The sequence below is a fragment of the Acomys minous genome, assembly GCF_964271855.1.
Source record: "Acomys minous genome assembly, chromosome: 16".
Classification (NCBI taxonomy): domain Eukaryota; kingdom Metazoa; phylum Chordata; class Mammalia; order Rodentia; family Muridae; genus Acomys; species Acomys minous.
The window spans coordinates 87,251,463-87,269,209 of record NC_140498.1 but is presented as its reverse complement, the minus strand read 5'-3'; the positions used below and the strand labels follow the sequence as shown (position 1 = coordinate 87,269,209).

Sequence of the window (17,747 nt, the reverse complement as noted above, 5' to 3'; positions counted from 1 at the left end):
CCAGCCAGAGGCACCATCAGCTTATCTGATAGCGTTTTAGGATTTTCTCTTTCTCTTCATGAAGCTGGGCATGGTAGCACACATGCTTAATCCCAAAGGAAGAAGCAAGTGGATCTCTATTGAGGTCTATGCCGGGGCATGGGGGCACAGACTCATAGTTAGGCCACGACTTAAAACAAGACAACAGGAAAGTTGGTAGGACTTAGCACACTGCAAGGTGGAACGGGGTGTCTCAGGTAATGTAAATCTATATTCCTGGGAAGTGGGCACCCACATGTGGCTCTGGAATAAACATCCTTTGAAATGAGAGCCATGTTGCTCCGCCTGCCACCCTTACCCCCGACAGGGTTTCTCTGTGTGTCCCTGGCTGTCCTGGAACTCACTATGACAGGATTAAAAGCATGTCCCACCACTATCCAGCTCAGATTACTTTGAAGAACCCGTAACTGAAGCTCTGGGCATGAGGCTGGGCAAAAGGGAAGGCCCTGGCCAGCTCTGGCCAAAGCTGCTCTCAGAAAGGAGGGAGTGAGGGAGCTTTAGAAAGGGGCACGTTGCCACCTGCTGACGATGGCCAGCCTCACACCCTGGAGCTTCAGCTTGGATGAAAAGCATTCTTCTTTCATGTGTTTTCTTTATCTATCCTTGAAAAAGTAATTTTTTACACAAATGATATATCTTATGGTGTGACTATCAATTTTCAGGTCAAAGAGAAAATGCCCAGTATCCTACCACTTACTTGCCTACAGTGAGAGCAGGTGGCCTGCATGGTGGGCCTGCGGGGTGAGCTATCTGCACGGCTGAGGCAGGAGAGCTGCTTTGAGTCTAGGAGCTTGAGACCAAACTGGGCAGCACAAGGAGCCCATCTCCAGAAAAACGACTCTATTTGTCCTTCCATACTTTCAGCATGCATACAGACATCTACACACAGTTCTAAAGCGTTATACACTTAGTGCGTGGAGGTCAGCGGTCAGAAGAGCTGGAGCTCCTTCCACTCTGTGGGTCCTGAAGATCAGCTTCACTTCATCAGCCTTGGCAACAGAAGGCTTTATCTGCTGGGCCATCTCACTGGTCTCCCTCCCGCCATTAAAAAATATAGTCATCGCCAGGTGGTGGTGGCACACACCTTTAATCCCAGCACTCAGGAGGCAGAGGCAGGCAAATCACTGTGAATTCCAGGCCAGCCTGGTCTACAAAGAGAGTCCAGGACAGCTAGGGTTACACAGAGAAACCCTGTCTTGAAAAACCAAAACCAAAAACAAAACAAAAAACCCAAAACCATAGTCATTGTTTGTGTACTGTTTTGTAACCTCTGTCTATCTGCTCATTGGAGACAGGGTCTTCCCATGTAGTTCTGGCTGTCCTGGAACTTGCTATGCAGACCAAACTGGCCTCTGCCTACAGAGCGCTGTGGCTCAAGGCATATGCCATGACGCCTGTCCCTTGCAGCCTGGTGTTTGTTTGTTTGTTTTGAGACAGGGTTTCTCTGTGTTAGCCTTGGCTGTCCTGGACTCACTTTGTAGACCAGGCTGGCCTGGAATTCACAGTGATTTGCCTGCCTCTGCCTCCTGAGTGCTGGGATTAAAGGTGTGTGCCACCACGCCCACCTTGCAGCCTGTTTTTACAGCATATAATTTAGGGGCACCGTGAGTTCATCTCCACACTAAGAAGCTACTGGCCAACCAGGCATGTTGTGGCGCACTTGAGTCCCAACGAGGACGTCTCTGCCTGCACGGAGAGGCCCAGGCCAGCATGAGCTGTAGGAGCCCCTGAGCTATGAGAGAAGATGTGACACCACAGCCTCCTCCAGGAGGACCCTCCCCGCACCCTTGCCATAGGCTTGTTTTCCTCAGCCAAAGTACAAAACCATCTTTAAGGAAGATGTAGGCACTTCCAATCTATACTTAGCTTACTTTGTGCCTCAAAGAGACTTATGTATGCTTTGTTGTGCACACAGGATTGAGTTACTCATTAGCAGAATAAGTTTTCACCAAACTGTACAGACCTTAGAGATGCCTAAAATTAACTGCATGAGGTAAGACTCCTTGAGTTTGGACCAACACTCGCTGAGTCACGCCTAACTGAACTGCCTCCGTGCTTCCTGCACACCCTCGCTCTGATGTGTGGGGCTGCAGAGGCCTCTGTTCTATACAGGCCTCCTGTCTTCAAGGGACCCATGGAGAATGACTGGTTTGAGACAGCGTCTTGCTGTGGAATCTAGGCTAGTCTTGAAGTTTCTGTAATCCTCCTGCCTCAGCTTCTGAGTGCTAGAATTACAGCATAAGATACCATGCCTGGGTGCACTGGACAGGGAAGCTGATATGCACAGGGCCAGGTGCTGTGACCTCAGGGTCAGCGCAAACAGCCTGTGTAGGATCTCCCTGGGGTCTGGGTTATCATTACATTAAGTTTTTAAAAGATTTCTTTATTGATTGAATGTATATGAGTGCTCTGTCTGCATGTACACCTGCAGGCCAGAAGAGGGCACCAGATCTCATTATAGATGGTTGTGAGCCACCATGTGGTTACTAGGAATTGAACTCAAGACCTCTGGAAGAGCAGACAGTCCTTTTAACCATTAAGTCATCTCTCCGGTCCAGGGTCTGAGTTTCATGTGCTGGTAGCATGAATGGCCCCTGGCTACCCATAATCCTCTGGGTTTTGGAATCTCACCCTCAGCCACCATAAAGCCTGGCTTTGGCTTCTGGCCACCTGGACAGGGAGGTACCTGTTCCTCTCAAGACATCAGCTGTGGCCAAGTGGAGCACATGGCAAGTAGAGAGGCAGATTCTGGGCATGAACACCACGCTGTGAGTCTGCTCTCAGAAGGGCACGACAGTTTGACACCCAGCCGGCAACAGTGGCTGTGAGTCAACGTGGGCATAGGGGGGACTCACGCGTGTCTTCATGAGCGACAGGGCCCTCTCCGAATACCCGATCAACCTCATGCAGTGATGAATCCGGCCAGGCCCCAGCCGGTCCTGGGCGATCTCGAAGCCTCGGCCAGGGCCCAGAAGAATGTTCTCCTTGGGCACACGCACATCAGTGAACTGTGCTTCACCATGGCCACCTGAAAGACCAAAATGCATTTTGGGGGGGGGTGTTTATGCCTTGCTTATGTTAGGGCTATCTGCTGCCACTGTTCCCAGCTGGGTCACAGCTAAGGAGGGGACATCGAGCCCAGAAACTTGTAAAGGGAATTGATGGCTACAGTAAAAACAAGTAATTCTACCATTTCTTTACTTTCTTTCTTCCTTTTTTGACACAGGGTTTCTCTGTGTAGACCAGGCTGGCCTGGAACTCATACAGATCTGCTTGTCTATGCCCACTGCTGCCCTACTTCTGCCATTTCTTTTTTTCTTTTTTCTTTCTTCACAGGGTCTCTCTGTGCAGCCATGCCTGTCCTGGAACTCGCTCTGTAGACCAGGCTGGCCTTGAACTCACAGAGATCTGCCTGCCTCTGCCTCCCGAGTCCTGGGATTAAAGGTGTACACCACCATGCCCAGCATACAGTTTCTTTTAAAAACATTTTGTACATTAAATTTTACTGTGTGTGTGTGTGTGTATACACATGCCAAGCATGTATGAGGTCAGAGGACGACAAGCTATGTCAGCTCTCTCCCAATGACCCACTTAGGCTTGGTGGAAGTTCCCACTGAGCCATCTCTCAGGCCTTGTGGTAAAATATGATGTAGGCCAGAACCCCCAGATGAGGAGCTGCCGTCAGTTCTCTGGAGATGGCAGAGGCGAGGGTGAGAATGCTGTCAGGAGAGAAGCCCCTCTCACGGAGGGTCTCCACTGGGACCATGGCCTGCGTAAGACAAAGACAGGAGGATGCTGCTCTGGCGCCTCTGCCGCCTGTTTCCTCTCATGGACTCCTGCTTGTCTTCTGAGACGAGAAGGGGAAAGGCAAGTGTAAACACCCACTGGTCTGCTGGGCCAGCCATGCTCCTTAGGAAAGAAAAGGCTGGGCCATGCCTTACCAATGCCATCAGGTCCTTGGCATGTGGTAAATTCAGAGTAACAAGGGCTCCCCCAAACTGCTGTTCGCAGACTAGAGCGGTCCTGGGGGGGTGGGGGGAGCCACAGTCAGAGTGAGGGGTCCTGGGAGGGGTGTCTAACCTGGAGGGTCCTGTAACCCAAACACTGACAGAGGCCGGATGACTTTGATTCCAGGAGTGTCCATGGGAACCAGGAGCATGGACTGCTGCTGGTGTCTCGGGGCCTGAGGGTCTGTTTTTCCCATGAACACACAGAGTTTACAGCGAGGATCCATGATGCCTGGCAGGAAAGAAGAGAGACGGGTCCTATCAGCTGGTTCCAAGGCCACCAAACTCTGTCCACATGCAGCCCTATGCTGTGAAAGGCAAACTTAGGGCCCTCATATCCCTAGGATCAGAGAAATACATGCAGGTTCCAGGACCCTGACAGAGGCCACACAATCAGAGAAGCTCATGGAGTCTCCAGGCCAGACAAAACTTATCTCAGGGAGATGGTACCTACCACACTGTGAGAGCAACGCTTTAATTGTTCATGTATAAGCTTTGGTCTGCATGTCTGTGCACCATGTGTGTACAATGCCCACAGAGGCCAGAAGAGAGTGTCAGATCTTCTGGACCTAGAGTCACAGACGGTTGTGAGCTACCATGTGGGTGGGTGCTGGGAATCAAGCCCTGGTCCTCAGCAAGAGCAGCCAGTGCCTTTAACTGCTGAGACCTCTGCCCAATCCCATGAGAAACAAACAAACAAACAAACAAAATCATGTTAGACTGAAGAAACAGAAACAAAGCCAGGTGTGGTGGCACACGTCTTTAATCCCAGCACTTGGGAGGCAGAGGCAGGCAGATCTCTGTAAGTTTGAGGCCAGCCTGGTCTACAAAGTGAGTCCAGGACAGCCAAGGCTACACAGAGAAACCCTGTCTTGAAAAAACCAAAACAACAACAACAAAAACAGAAACAAGATGTCAAAGTGGCTGCCATCCATCAGTGTCTCTAGCTTGCTGAACTCCACCTAAGGTAGTGGGTGTCACGATGAGATGTCTACCATGGATGGTACAAAACAGACTGCTCACAAATCCATTCATGGTGAAGCAGCCTAGCTAGAACTGGCTACAAAGACTTGGACAAGAGTGCGTCCTTGGGCTGGAGAAATGGCTCAGAAGCGACTCTTGCAAAGTCTTGAGTTCAATTCCCCGCAACCATATGGTGGCTCACAACCATCTATAATGAGATCTGGTGCTCTCTTCTGGCTTGCAGGTGTACATGCAGGCAAAACCCTGCATACATAATAAATCTTTTAAAACAAAACAGCCAGGTGGTAGTGGTGCACGCCTTTAATCCCAGCATTCAGGAGGCAGAGGCAAGTGGATCTCTGTGAGTTCGAGGCCAGCCTGGTCTACAAAGCAAGTCCAGGACAGCCAAGGCTACACAGAGAAACCCTGTTTCAAAGACCAAAAAAAAAAAAAAGAGTTCCAGCCAAAAGGTCAGGGGCAGAATAGAGAGAGAAGGCTGACCAAACAGATTCCTACAGATCCCCCAGCAGGGTCCAGCCACGGGGGTGGTCATCTGCTCCTGGAGGGCCTCCACAACACAGAGCCCCCACTGCATCTCAGACTGGGCCTCAGAGGTCTGCTCATCCACACAGACTGAAAAGCTTGAAAAGCATTCTTCAGGCCAAGTACCTGAGCTCCACCACTTGTGACCATTAATGACATAGGAGCCACCTTCCTCTCTGATGGAAGCCTCGATATTAGCGGCATCTGAGGAGGCCACCTGTGCAAGAGCACACTCTGGTTAGCATTCGTAGTGACCGACATTGTACGGGAGCAGAAACCAGCCGTGGCCCAGCCAAAGGGGAAGACATGAACATGGTACCTTGGGCTCAGTCATGGCGAAGCAGGAACGGATCCTGCCTTCCAGCAGAGGTACCAGCCAGCGCGCCTTCTGCTCCTCAGTGCCATACCGCACCAGGATCTCCATATTCCCCGTATCGGGGGCAGAGCAGTTAAATATCTGAGGAGAAGAAACTCTTTAGTGTCCCCCACACCTTCAGCCTCCTGGGAGAAGGGGACCAGGTTCCTTCCACATCACCTACACCCTGTCAATACATGAGAGGGTTTCCTCTGCCCAAAGAAGGCCAGACACAATGAATCTCGAATGTCCTGGGGCTTGAATGGAGCCTCCATGAATCCCCTCTTGAGTTTAAGGACCCTAAAGCCACGGGCTAGAAGCCTCTGTAGCCCACACCCCTAGTGGCTTCCCTGCTGAGTGGATTCCTTATGCTGGCTTAAGCCAGCTGCTTAAACTTGTCCTCCCTTCCCATGTGAGATTCAGGTTGTGTGGTGCCCTGAGATGGGCCTTCCGCATGCAGGGGCTGCAATGGCCATGCGGGGACATGTTCTCATGTATGGAGGGAACTGTGGGGACTGACTGTACCTCAGGAGCATGCAGAGACATGCCCATCACTTCACACAGATGTGCGTATTCCAAGTTTGTCAGCCCTGCTCCATATTTTCTCTCAGGATCTGTCTCCAAGGGTAGGAAAAGATTCCAAAGCCCTTCAGCCTTGGCTTTCTCCTATCAGAGGCAAAGGAGAGACACACTCACTGAATCTCATGTATATTCCCCATCCATAAGTGGTAGTATCCATCTTTTGTTAGTTAGTTTGTTTGTTTTTTGAGACAGGGTGTCTCTGTGTAGCCTTGCCGTCTTGACTAGCTTGTAAACCAGGCTGGCCTTGAACTCACAGAGATCTGCCTGCCTCTGCCTGAAGCTAGCCTGGTCACACGTCAAATTTGGGGACAGCCAGGGCTGCATAGAGAAACTCTGTCTCAAAACAAAACAAAACAAACAAAAAACCACAACTGATTTTAATGCGGAGTTAAATCTTGCACTAGGGAGGCAGAGGCAGGTGGACCTCTGTAAGTCTGAGGCCAGCCTGGTCTATAGAGCAAGTTCCAGAACAGCCAGGAGGACTACACAGAGAAGCCCCGACTCAAAAACCAAACCCAAACCCAAACCCAAATCAAACAAAAGTATGTATGTGTGTGTGTAAGCCCAGGGTCCACGGAGGTGAGAGGTGTGGGATGGCGACCCCAGAGCTGGAGTTACACAGTTGTGAGCCTCCTGATGTGGGTGCTGGGAACTGAACCTGAGTCCTCTGCAACAGCAGTATGTCCCCTTAACCTCTGAGTCATCTCTCCAGCTGTGATCACAGCCTGTCTCGACCAGAGGAACACAAAGGGGAAAGAAAGGTGCACTCAGAGATACAGCGTATGCCCAAAGCAACGCCAGGTCAGAGCCATCGGCTAGATACAAACCTGGAGGTGCGGGTGGCATGAACCTGAGAGAACCCGCAGGGCCCGCAGCGAGCTCACTCCAGGTCTCCATACCCCAGGCCACCAGGATTAACATTAGCACTGTCGCAGCTAGGGTTTCTATGGGACACAGCCTGCTCCTGGAGGACTCCTCACCTGAGACCTCTGAGGACAGGCCCTGAGGGGGCCTCCCTTCCAGAGGTGAGTAATTAAGTAGGGGACCTGCCATGATGCGGGTGGCACCATCCCCTAGGCTGGAGGTCCATATGGAATACAAAGTGAAGAAAGGAAGGCCTCTACTACAGGCTCACATGTCCCCTTCTGCCTCTGATTTCTGTCACCCTGAGGTGAGCTGCTCTGCCACATGTTCCGTCGTTGTGATGTCCCGCCTAGCCACAGGCACGCAGCAATGGCACGGACCCATCATGGACAGGAATCTTTCCTCAGTCGCGCTTTCAGGTGTTCGTCAGAACGGTGAGAGAGCTTCATCAGCCAAAGTGGGGCGAGCAGAACACTTGACAAGTGCTCAGCTCTCAGCCTGATATTTTTATCTCCAGCAAGAGATTTTGTCGCCTAATATGGCTTGCTTCTCAAATCTGTGTGACAGATGCTCACCTGGCCCGGTGAGTCTCTCTAAACCACACATTATATTACTCCATTTTGAGACAGAATCTCAAGTAGTTGAGGTTGGTCTGAACAGCAACTACTACTACTACTACTATTATTGCTACTACTGCTACTGCTAGTTCTTCTTCTTCTTTTTTTTTTAAATAATTAAGTTATGTTGTGTGAACTGGTGTTTGGGCTGCATGTATGTCTGTATGAGGGTATCATATCTTGGAGTTACAGACAGTGGTGAGCTGCCATGTGGGTGGTGGGAATTGAACCTGTGACCTCTGGAAAAGCAGTCAGTGCTCTTAACCATTGAGCCATCTCTCCAGCCCTCGCCTGTACTTCTTTATTCTCCTGCCTCCACCTCCCAAGTGCCACAGGTTGAAACCGGATTAATCAGCAGCTGCCCCTCTCTCTACTGACAGGAACCCGAGAGGATTCCGTTCAACCTTTCCCTCTTGCCTCGCTAGCAATCGTCAGCCGCGTTGATAGGCTCCTTTACCTTGAGCTCCTCTACCAGCGGGGAAGGCGTCCACCTGTCGGCTGAGGCCTGGTGTCTCTGCAGCTCTTTCTCCAGCGGGTACACGTTCTGCTCCATAAACTGCAATAGCTGGTCATACAACTTTCTGACCCGAGGAGACAAGCCCTCTGGAGAGATGATCAGGCCTCCCTTTGCCTCGTGAGAAGGGGAAGCAGCTGCTACGGTGCTGTGACTCCTCACACCCAGGACGGTCCTTGGGGGCAGCGGCCCAGCCCGTGCATGGTAGGATCGCATTAGTGGTTTGGTGGCTGGCATCTCCTTGAAAACCCGGAACCCTTCTTTGGTGGCAAAGTCCCATGCCAGCTCGGCCATGGACTCAGTGAGCTTCCCACTTTGTTCGGCTGTGGCTGAGCTTGCCTGTCCTATGCAGAATGGAGGGAAATGTGATTACCCCTAGCCACCCTGGTGATGTGAGTCAGTGACACAGCCCATACTCTGAGGGCAGACACTGCTGCTGGCTGAACCCCTGTTCTACACCAGGGCCTGGGCCATGCTCTCCCAGGCAGCAGCATTTGGTGGACAAGGAGACTGAGCCTGGAGAGGGTGCTAAGCCAGTGGCCTGTGGCCTAGAAGTTGGAGGGTGGATGTCCTCTGCTGCTTGCTACTTCTTTTCTTAAAAAAACAAAAAACCAAAAACCACAACTGATTCGAGCTGTGGTGGCACACACCTTTAAACTAGCATCTATGGAGGCAGTGGCAGGCAGATCTCTGAGTCCGAGGCCAGGCTAGGACAGAGTGAGTTCTAGGACAGGCAGGGCTACCCTGTCTCAAAAAAAACAACCAACCAATCAAAAACAAAAAGAAGCTAGTTTATTTAGTGACACCCCAATCACTTCTGCAGCACTAGGGGACAGTAAGAGACCCTATATGACCTAATTCCCCTGTGGAGAGAAAGGTAGGGCCAGTTTCTAGGCACCATTTTCTCTGGGTGACAATGCCAGAATCCTGGAGCGCACTGGCACTTTCTCTCTCTGCTTTTCTGTTTGTTTGTTTGTTTGTTTTTGAGGCAGGGCCTCCTGGAGCCTCCAACATGCACATGAGGGTGACTTTGAACACCCTGTCCTCATACCCCCACTTTCCAAGCGCTGGGAACAAGTGTGTGTCACCCCATAGGCTACACACATACACGCTTTCATGATGACTGAGAAAACTGAACCTTACACTTTTCTGGCCAGACCTATCTCCTCGAAGCCTCTACGACCATTAGGCTGGCCTAAACTCACCGGTGAGTGACCGCTTGTAGACTCCCTGTAGAATGGCAGCCACACGGAAAAAGGAGAAGGCCATGTAGAAGTTCCAGTTGTCGATGGGCGGGATGTCCATGTGAAGACAGTACATCCGGAAGTACTCCTCCACGGTGGGGATGCCCAGCTGCATCACGTCCTGGTCCCTGAACCCTGAGAGAGAAAGACAGAGCCGGCCCTGAGTGGTTGGTACCTGCACTTCCTACCACTAGCAACCCTGAATCCTAAAGGCCACTATGCTCCGAGCAGCTTTCACAGTCATGAGGCCAGCGGCTCCTTGCTCTAGCCGTGGCCTGAGGCAAGCGTGACGCTGCTATTTACAGACTGTTCCCTCAAGGGTTCAGAACAGATTAACAGTAAACAGAGCATTCCCCCTGGTCCACAGGCTCACAGATGGACACCATCCTCAACTGGTCAGTTGATTAGAAAGAGTACTAGAGAGGTGGATCTGAGTGGTACAGCACTTGACTAGCACATTACAGGCCATGGGTGTGATGCCCAGCACCACACTCAGAGAGACACGCAGACACAGACACACAGACACATATATACACACACAGGCATCAGAAAAGCAATCCGCCATGTTATGAAGCAGATAATGACAACAGGACAGTAGCTTCATTAATCTGCTTCCTCTGTGACAACTGACTGGAAGGTTGAACACTCAGTGTGCCTGGGAATTAGATGACGAGAAAGGATGTCCCGTGCATTACTTTATGGGGTTGCAAGGGAGGGGATAGTAACAACAACAACAACAACAACAACAATCCTCTCAGAAACAAAGCATGCAAATAAGAAAGAAATAAGGGGGCTGGAGAGATGGCTCAGAGGACAAGAGCACTGTCTGTTCTTCCAAAGGTCCTGAGTTCAATTCCCAGCAACCACAAGGTGCTCACAACATTCTATAATGAGATCTGGTGCCATCTTCTGGCCTGTAGGCACACATGCAGGCAGAATACTGTACAAATAATAAAAAATAAATTCTTAAAAATAAAAGAAAAAAATTTAAAAAAGAAAAAGAAATCAGGGGCTGGAGAGATGGCTCAGAGGTTAAGAGCGCTGCCTGCTCTTCCAAAGGTCCTGAGTTCAAATCCCAGCAACCACATGGTGGCTCACACCCATCTATACTGTGATCTGATGCCCTCTTCTGGCCTGCAGGTGTATATGCAGGTAGAGCATAATAAATAAATCTTTAAAAGAAAGAAAGGAAAGAAAAAAGAAATCTTACATTAATCCTGTGGATAAAAGCTGTCATTGCAAATGAGTCATCAAAGAAATATTTAATGAGCACCTGTCCATGCTAGGCAACTAGGCTGGGCGTGGCAGCACAGGCCTGTAATCCCAGCACCCTGAAGCAGGGTAGGCGGTTCACTGGAGTTTGAGGACAGCCTGGACCACAAGCAAGTTCTAAGACAGTCAGGGCTACATACTGAGACCCTGTCTCAAAAAGCAGAATAAAGGGCTGGAAAGAGATGGCCCAATGGCTACGACTGCTTGCTGCTCTTGCAGAGGGCAGAGTTAGGTTCCAGCACCTATGCCAGGCCTGCAACCCCAGCCCAAGGTGTTTCAATGCCTGCCTCTCAATTCTATGGTAGCTACACTCACCACACATATGCACACAATTAAAAACAAAACATTTGGGCATGCTTGGAGCATTCCTTCAACCCTAGCACTTGGGAGGCAGAAGCAGGTGGATCGCTGTAAGTTTGAAGCCAGCCTGGTCTACAAAGCGAGTCTAGGACAGCCAGGGCTATGTGAGATCCTGTCGCAAAAGAAAACAAACAAAATACACACACAAAAGAACAACAGGAAAGAGGAGGGAAGAAAAGAAGATCAACCACCACAACGCGCCCCCCCCCCCAAAAAAAAAAACCAAAAACACCAGATCCAAGCAAAGTATACAGCTAAGTGGAGTAATTACATTATAAAACTATATGACAGTATTTTGTTTCAACTGTAGACTGAATGCAGTAACATAGCACCCAGGAAGTGGAGGCAGGAGGATTAGGAGTTTGAAGCCGGCCTCAGCTCCACAGATTGCAAGGTCAGCCATCCAGGAGAGCCCATTGCAGAGCACACAACCCAGAAACAACCGAAACAAAAGACAAAGACAGATACACAACAGAACGGAAGGCACGAGTTGAGCCGGGTCTGATCAGCAAGAGCTTGTCCAGAACGCGCAGAGCAAGATGCAAGCTGGCGCCTCCGCTTGATGCTACAGTGTCAGCTGGCAATGCACGAGGCCCAAGATTCAACCCAAGTGCAAAAGACAAAAGACAAGTTTGTGTGCGGTGTGAATGAAGGGAGATGCATCCCATTCCCACCCCACATTCCAGTGACACCATCACGTGGTCCCACTTTCAGGCCCCAGCCCAATCACACCATGTCAGCCAGTGCATGCTCCTACCTCTCAGCATTGGAAAGCTGGACGGCAGGTAGTGAGCCATGCAGCTGTAGGCCACGTCAGCAAAGGGGTCCCCTAAGGTGGAAAGTTCCCAGTCCAGGACAGCGAGCACCTCCGCCTTTTCAGGGTGGAAGATCAGGTTGTCCAGCCTGAGAAGCCACAGAAGGAATGGAGACAGCTGGGCACACACGCCTACGGTCCACCCTCCCGCAGCCTGCACGCTGTGCCAAGGCCAACCTACTGGGCTCCCAGGTCCTCTGACTTCCAGCTGTCCTGGCCTCAGCCAGTAGGACGCACCACAGGGACAGGAAGAGCTGAGGAAAGCCAAGGGTCACAGCTCCCGCCAGAAGCCCTCTCTGAGGTTACCCCTTCTGGATTCATGCCCTCCTTGTGATGTCACTAAAGCGGGCCTGCACATTTTTTGACACACTTGCCACTAATTCTACACTCCATGAAGCACCCGGCTTCTAATAAAACATCAAGTGGAGGAAGTGATGCTGAGGGACTTCCGGGGTGGTGAAGGTCAGTAGAGATAACAGTACATGTACCTTTGGAAACCCAAGGCGCCAGCTAACTCCTGTTACTCAGGGACCACCATGCTGGGAAACCACAAAACCGCCCAGCCCAAGCCTGAAGATGACTGTGGCCCCAGCCAGAGAGCCACCCTGGGGGAAATGTGCTATCCTGCCCTGTCCCTGCTGTCACCTAAGGGGCCGTGGCAAAGTTTGTTATGCAGTAGCTTCAGCTGAGCATGCTAGCCCAGGCAGAGCCAGCTGGCTAGGAACCCACGGCAGTTCCGGTTTGTTCAGTGGCCTCTGAGGCCTTCTGATCCCTGAGGGGACACTAATGCGGGCTTGATTTAAAATAAATGGAAGGGGCTGGAGAGGGGGCTCAGGGCTTAGGAGCATGTGCTGCTCCTGCAGAAGACCCAAGCTTAGGTCCCAGCACCCAGCTGGATTTGGCTCATAGCCACAAGTTCCAGGAGCTAATTCCTTCCTGGCTTCCACTGGATACTTGCACTCACACCTACACACATATACACAATCAAAAAGTAAAATAAGTGTCTAAAAGAAAAATTATCAGCCAGATGTTGTGGCACATGCCTGTAATCCCAGCACTTGGGAGGCAGGGACAGGTGGACCTCTGTGAGTTCGAGGCCAGCCTGGTCTATAAAGTGTGACCAGGACAGCCAAGGCTACACAGGGAAACCCCCTGCGCAATCAGGAATGACATACAGACCATGTGCCGTCTTCTAAGAAAAGTAGAGAAGACACTGCTGCTTTGCAGGTTTTCCTTCACCTCACTGTTCAGCTAACAGCCTCCTCCCTCCCTCCCCACCTTGGTGATCATGTGTCTCATGATAGATGATGCTTGACCTCCTAAGAGGTGAAACAGCCCTCCATGACATGAGACCGTCACAGTGTTGATGCTGAGACATCCTTTGCACAGTCCTTCCCCCTGGCAGCTGTGCCCACCTGAAGTCGCCGTGCACCACTGTGGTTCTCTGTTGCGTGGGAAGGTGCAGTGGCAGCCACTGGATAAGCCTCTCCATTGCTGGGATCGTGCTGGTTTCAGCTGCTCGGTACTGCTTGATCCAGGTTTGCACCTGGCGAGGAATATAGTCCCCTGAGGGGAAGAGGGTTAGGATGTAGTTTGCTGCTCCAACAGCCCACACAATGCTTTTGCATGGTCTCCAGTGCGGTGAAAACAACAGCAGCTCTGGGTCAGCGCTGTGTGTGTGTCTGCACTTGTTCCTGGGGCAGGGAAAGTCCTGCTCCTGCCAAAATGGAAGGCACCAGCCACTTGGCCTTAGCTGGATCTGCACCACCTAGGTAGTCTTCCTCCACAGTGAAGCTTCAAGCCTGACCCCTGATCGCTTTGAGGGTTTGTGAGAAACTCACAAACAGCCTAGTAAACCCCTTCATGGTCAAGGGTAATGGTGGTACACTAAGAGCATGACTCTGGGGTCAGACTACCAGGTCTGGACTCCAGCTCTGCCCAACCCTTCTGGGCCTTGCTTTCCTCATCTTGGAAGGGTCCTCCCAGAGATGAAGGAAGGAGAAAATACATGAAGTTGAGCCTGGCATGGTGATGCGCTCCTTTAGTTCCAGCAGTGGGGCGGGGGGAGGCGGGGGGGAGACAGAGGCAGAGGTAAAGGCAGGTGGATCTCTGAGTTCAAGGCTAGCAAGGTCTAAAGAGAGAGTTCCAAGACAGACAGGGCTATACAGACAGAGACCCTGTCTCTAAAAGCCAAAATAAATAAATAAAATAATATTAAAATAAAGTATGTTAAGTTAAAGATCATTTGAGGTGCCAGGCGGTGGTGGCGCACGCCTTTAATACCAGCACTCAGGAGGCAGAAGCAGGCAGATCTCTGTGAGTACAAGGCCAGCCTGGTCTACAAAGTGAGTCCAGGACAGCGAAGGCTACACAGAGAAACCCTGTCTTGAAAAAACATACAAAAAACAAAACAAACAAACAAGAGAGCAAAGATCATTTGAGGCAAGTTCAAGGCCAGCTTGGCAACATAGTGAGACTCCTAACATAGCAAAAAAAGCTTTTCCATTTTCTTCCATTCTTTCTTTCTTTCTTTTTTGAGAGGCTATGTGTGTAGCTAGGCACTCAGGGAAGCAGAGGCAGGTGGATCTCTGTGAGTTTGAGGCCAGCCTGGTCTACAAATCAAGTCTTGGGCAGCCACGGCTGTTACAAAGAGAAACCCTGTCTTGAAAAAACTATTAAAACAAAACAAAACAAAACCAACCAAATAAAAGAGGCCACGTGTGGCCAGCTGTGGTGGTACAAGCCTTTTATCCTAGCACTCAGGAAGCAGAGGCAAGGGGTTCTCTGAGTTCGAGGCCAGCCTGGTCTACAGAGTGAGTTCCAGGACAGCCAGGGCTACACAGTGAAACCCTGTGGTGGGGTGCACCCTGTGATCCTCGTACTGAGGAAGTAGAAGCAGGAGGAGCAGGAGTTTTGTTTTATTATTATTATTATTTTTTCTGAGAAAGGGTCTTTCTGTGTAGCCTGGCTGTCCTGGACTCACTTTGTAGACCAGGCTGGCCTTGAACTCACAGCGATCCGCCTGCCTCTGCCTCCCGAGTGCTGGGATTAAAGGCGTGAGCCACCAAGCCTGGCTGGAGCAGAAGTTTAAAGCCATCCCTTAGCTACATTTGTTTGTTTGCTTTGTTTTTTCGACACAGGGTTTCCTTGTGTAGCCATGGCTGTTCTGGGATTTGCTCCATAGACCAGGCTGACCTGGTCAGAAATCAGCCTGCCTTTGTCTCCCAAGTGTGAATGTTGGGACTAAAGTTGTATTCTGGCTCAAATAGAATAAAATAACTTTTTAAAAAAAGGACTAAAAGAAGGAAAAGATGGAAGGAGGGAGTAGAAGGAGAGAATATATGTTAATCATTATGATCAGCATTAGAAAGAAAGGATTAGGAGCTGGAGAGATGGCTCAGTGATTAAGAACCCTGCTTGCTCTTCCAAAGGACCCGGGTTCAATTCCCAGTACCCACATGGCAGCTCACAACTGTCTGTAACTCCAAGATCTGACACCCTCACACCAATGCACATAAATTAACATTAAATAAATTTTGTTTTGTTTTGTTTTTCAAGACAGGGTTTCTCTGTGTAGCCTTGGTTGTCCTTGACTCACTTTGTAGACCAGGCTGGCCTCGAACTCAGAAATCCGCCTGCCTCTGCCTCCCGAGTGCTGGAATTAAAGGCGTGCACCACCACACCCGACTTAAATAAAATTTTTTTTTTTTAAAAGAAAGGATTAAATAGTTTAGTGGCAAAGAAGCCTTAAGGAGAGCAGAGTCCTTAATTAAGGCCAGAGCGTCCTTCTCCGGGGACGAATGAGCGGTAAGCAGAACCAGTTATGACCAGCCTGGGTTTAGCCTGGGCAGGGTTATGCGACAGCGCCCCTAACCACCCAGACCCCAACAGCAGAACTTCGCTTTGTGAGAGGAAGTGTCAGTGAAGGATGGGCTGCCCCTGCACACCTTGCTTCCCGAAGCTGTCCAGGCCCACGGCCTGCAGGTCCACACTGTGAATTTTGCACAGGACTTGGTTCATGGCAGTGTATATGGCTTGCCGCCGGCTGGGCTCCAAGCCAGGCAGGGAGGGGTCTTTGTAGATGATGCCCGGGCAGTACTCCATCAAGTAGAAGGGGGTGCCGATGATGCTGGCAGGGACACAGACGGGGATGAGCACTACAGTGGCTGTCAGTCATGGTACCCCTCCATTTCGGTGGGGAGAATCTGGGAGAGGGGGGCAGAGCATCCAAGTGCAGAGAACTGGGAGTGCCCAATGCCCCCTCCACGTCCACCTGTGTGCAGCCAGCCAGCATGCTCTCTCTCGTTTCTCTCTGGCCCATGTGTAGAAAGCAATGAAGAGTCTCAAGTGTGATTATTATGGAACCAAATGGTTGCGAGAAGAATAGGTCTGTGGTCATTCAGGACCAGCGTGGAGTCCCACTACTGCCCAAGGAGACTTGCTAAGATGCCACTCTGAAGGTTTTCATTTTTCTTAGGTCACATTACATAGCATAAGTTGTCTCTGAAATCTAGATCCTCCTGCCTGGCCCTCCAGAGAGCTGGAATTACAGGCCTGTGCCTTATTATATACGTGTGAGGCTAGGTGGGGCACACACCTGTGTCATGTAGCACAGGTGTGTGTGGGGGGGGTCAGAGGGCAGCGTCAGGTGCTCACCTTCTGCCGGCCGGCTGACCCACAGCTCCGGGACTCTCCTGTCTCTGCCTCCCACCTTGCTGCAGGAGCGCTGGGATGGCAGGCACTCTCACTACCACCCAGCCTTCCTGTGGGGTTTCAACTCAAGTCCTCATGTTTGTGCAGCAAGTGCCTCGACCCACAGAGCCATCTGCTGTCCCCAGCCCCTGCTGTCTTTTCTCCCTTCATTTTATTTTATGTATATGGCTGTTTTGCCTGCACTGTGTGTGTGCACCATGTGCCTATGGAAGCCAGAGAGAGTGCTGAATCCCCTGGGACTGGAGTTATAGGGGGGGTCCTGTTGCTTTTTTCATCTCTAAAACTTAACCAGTTTTAAGACCAAGAGAACAAATACCCAGAAGTCCTGCTAGAGCATCTCCTTACACAGGGGGGCAGTCATTTGACATCCCTCTTTATTTATGGTGTTACCTGTACCAATATTTGAAGGCACCAAAGCCACAAGTACCACGTTATGGTGTTCAGGTGATGTGCTGTCATGTTGTCAACCATTGCTTAGTTATGACTAGAAAGAACTTTACTGTTCTAAACAGTGGTTTTAACAATTCTTCTATTCTATGTGTTTATCCTGACTTGATGCACTCTTTCTTTCTTTTATAATGTGTGTGGGTGTTTTGCCTGCGTGTGTATCTGTGCGGCACATGTGTGCTTGGTGCTCATGGTGGCCAGAAGAGGGCATTCCCTGACCTGGAGTGGCAGCTGGGAGTTGTCACGTGGATGCTGGGAATAGAACCCGGGTACTCTGCAAGATTGGCAAGTGCTCTTAAGCGCTGAGCCATCTCTTCAGTCCACATTCTTGGAAGATCTAGGGAGATATCTCTGTCTGTAAAATGCTTGTGGCACAAGCACAAAGATCTGAGTTTGATCCCCACAAATCACAG

At 50.6% G+C, this 17,747-nt stretch overlaps 1 protein-coding gene across 2 annotated transcripts in view; it reads right to left on the bottom strand.

The window, feature by feature from the left end:
* The window catches only part of ACAD10 (acyl-CoA dehydrogenase family member 10), a 45,599-nt gene that overhangs the window by 6,964 nt on the left and 20,888 nt on the right, over positions 1-17,747 (bottom strand). For both annotated transcript variants that reach the window (XM_084762099.1, XM_084762098.1), the window contains exons 9-18: positions 16,122-16,303; positions 13,590-13,740; positions 12,118-12,263; positions 9,690-9,863; positions 8,428-8,828; positions 6,433-6,573; positions 5,872-6,009; positions 5,679-5,769; positions 4,120-4,278; positions 2,895-3,067 (exon numbers count right to left, since the gene is read on the bottom strand). In XM_084762099.1, coding sequence (XP_084618225.1) covers positions 2,895-3,067; positions 4,120-4,278; positions 5,679-5,769; positions 5,872-6,009; positions 6,433-6,573; positions 8,428-8,828; positions 9,690-9,863; positions 12,118-12,263; positions 13,590-13,740; positions 16,122-16,303 — 1,756 coding nt within the window. The remainder of the gene's footprint in view (positions 1-2,894; positions 3,068-4,119; positions 4,279-5,678; positions 5,770-5,871; positions 6,010-6,432; positions 6,574-8,427; positions 8,829-9,689; positions 9,864-12,117; positions 12,264-13,589; positions 13,741-16,121; positions 16,304-17,747) is intronic.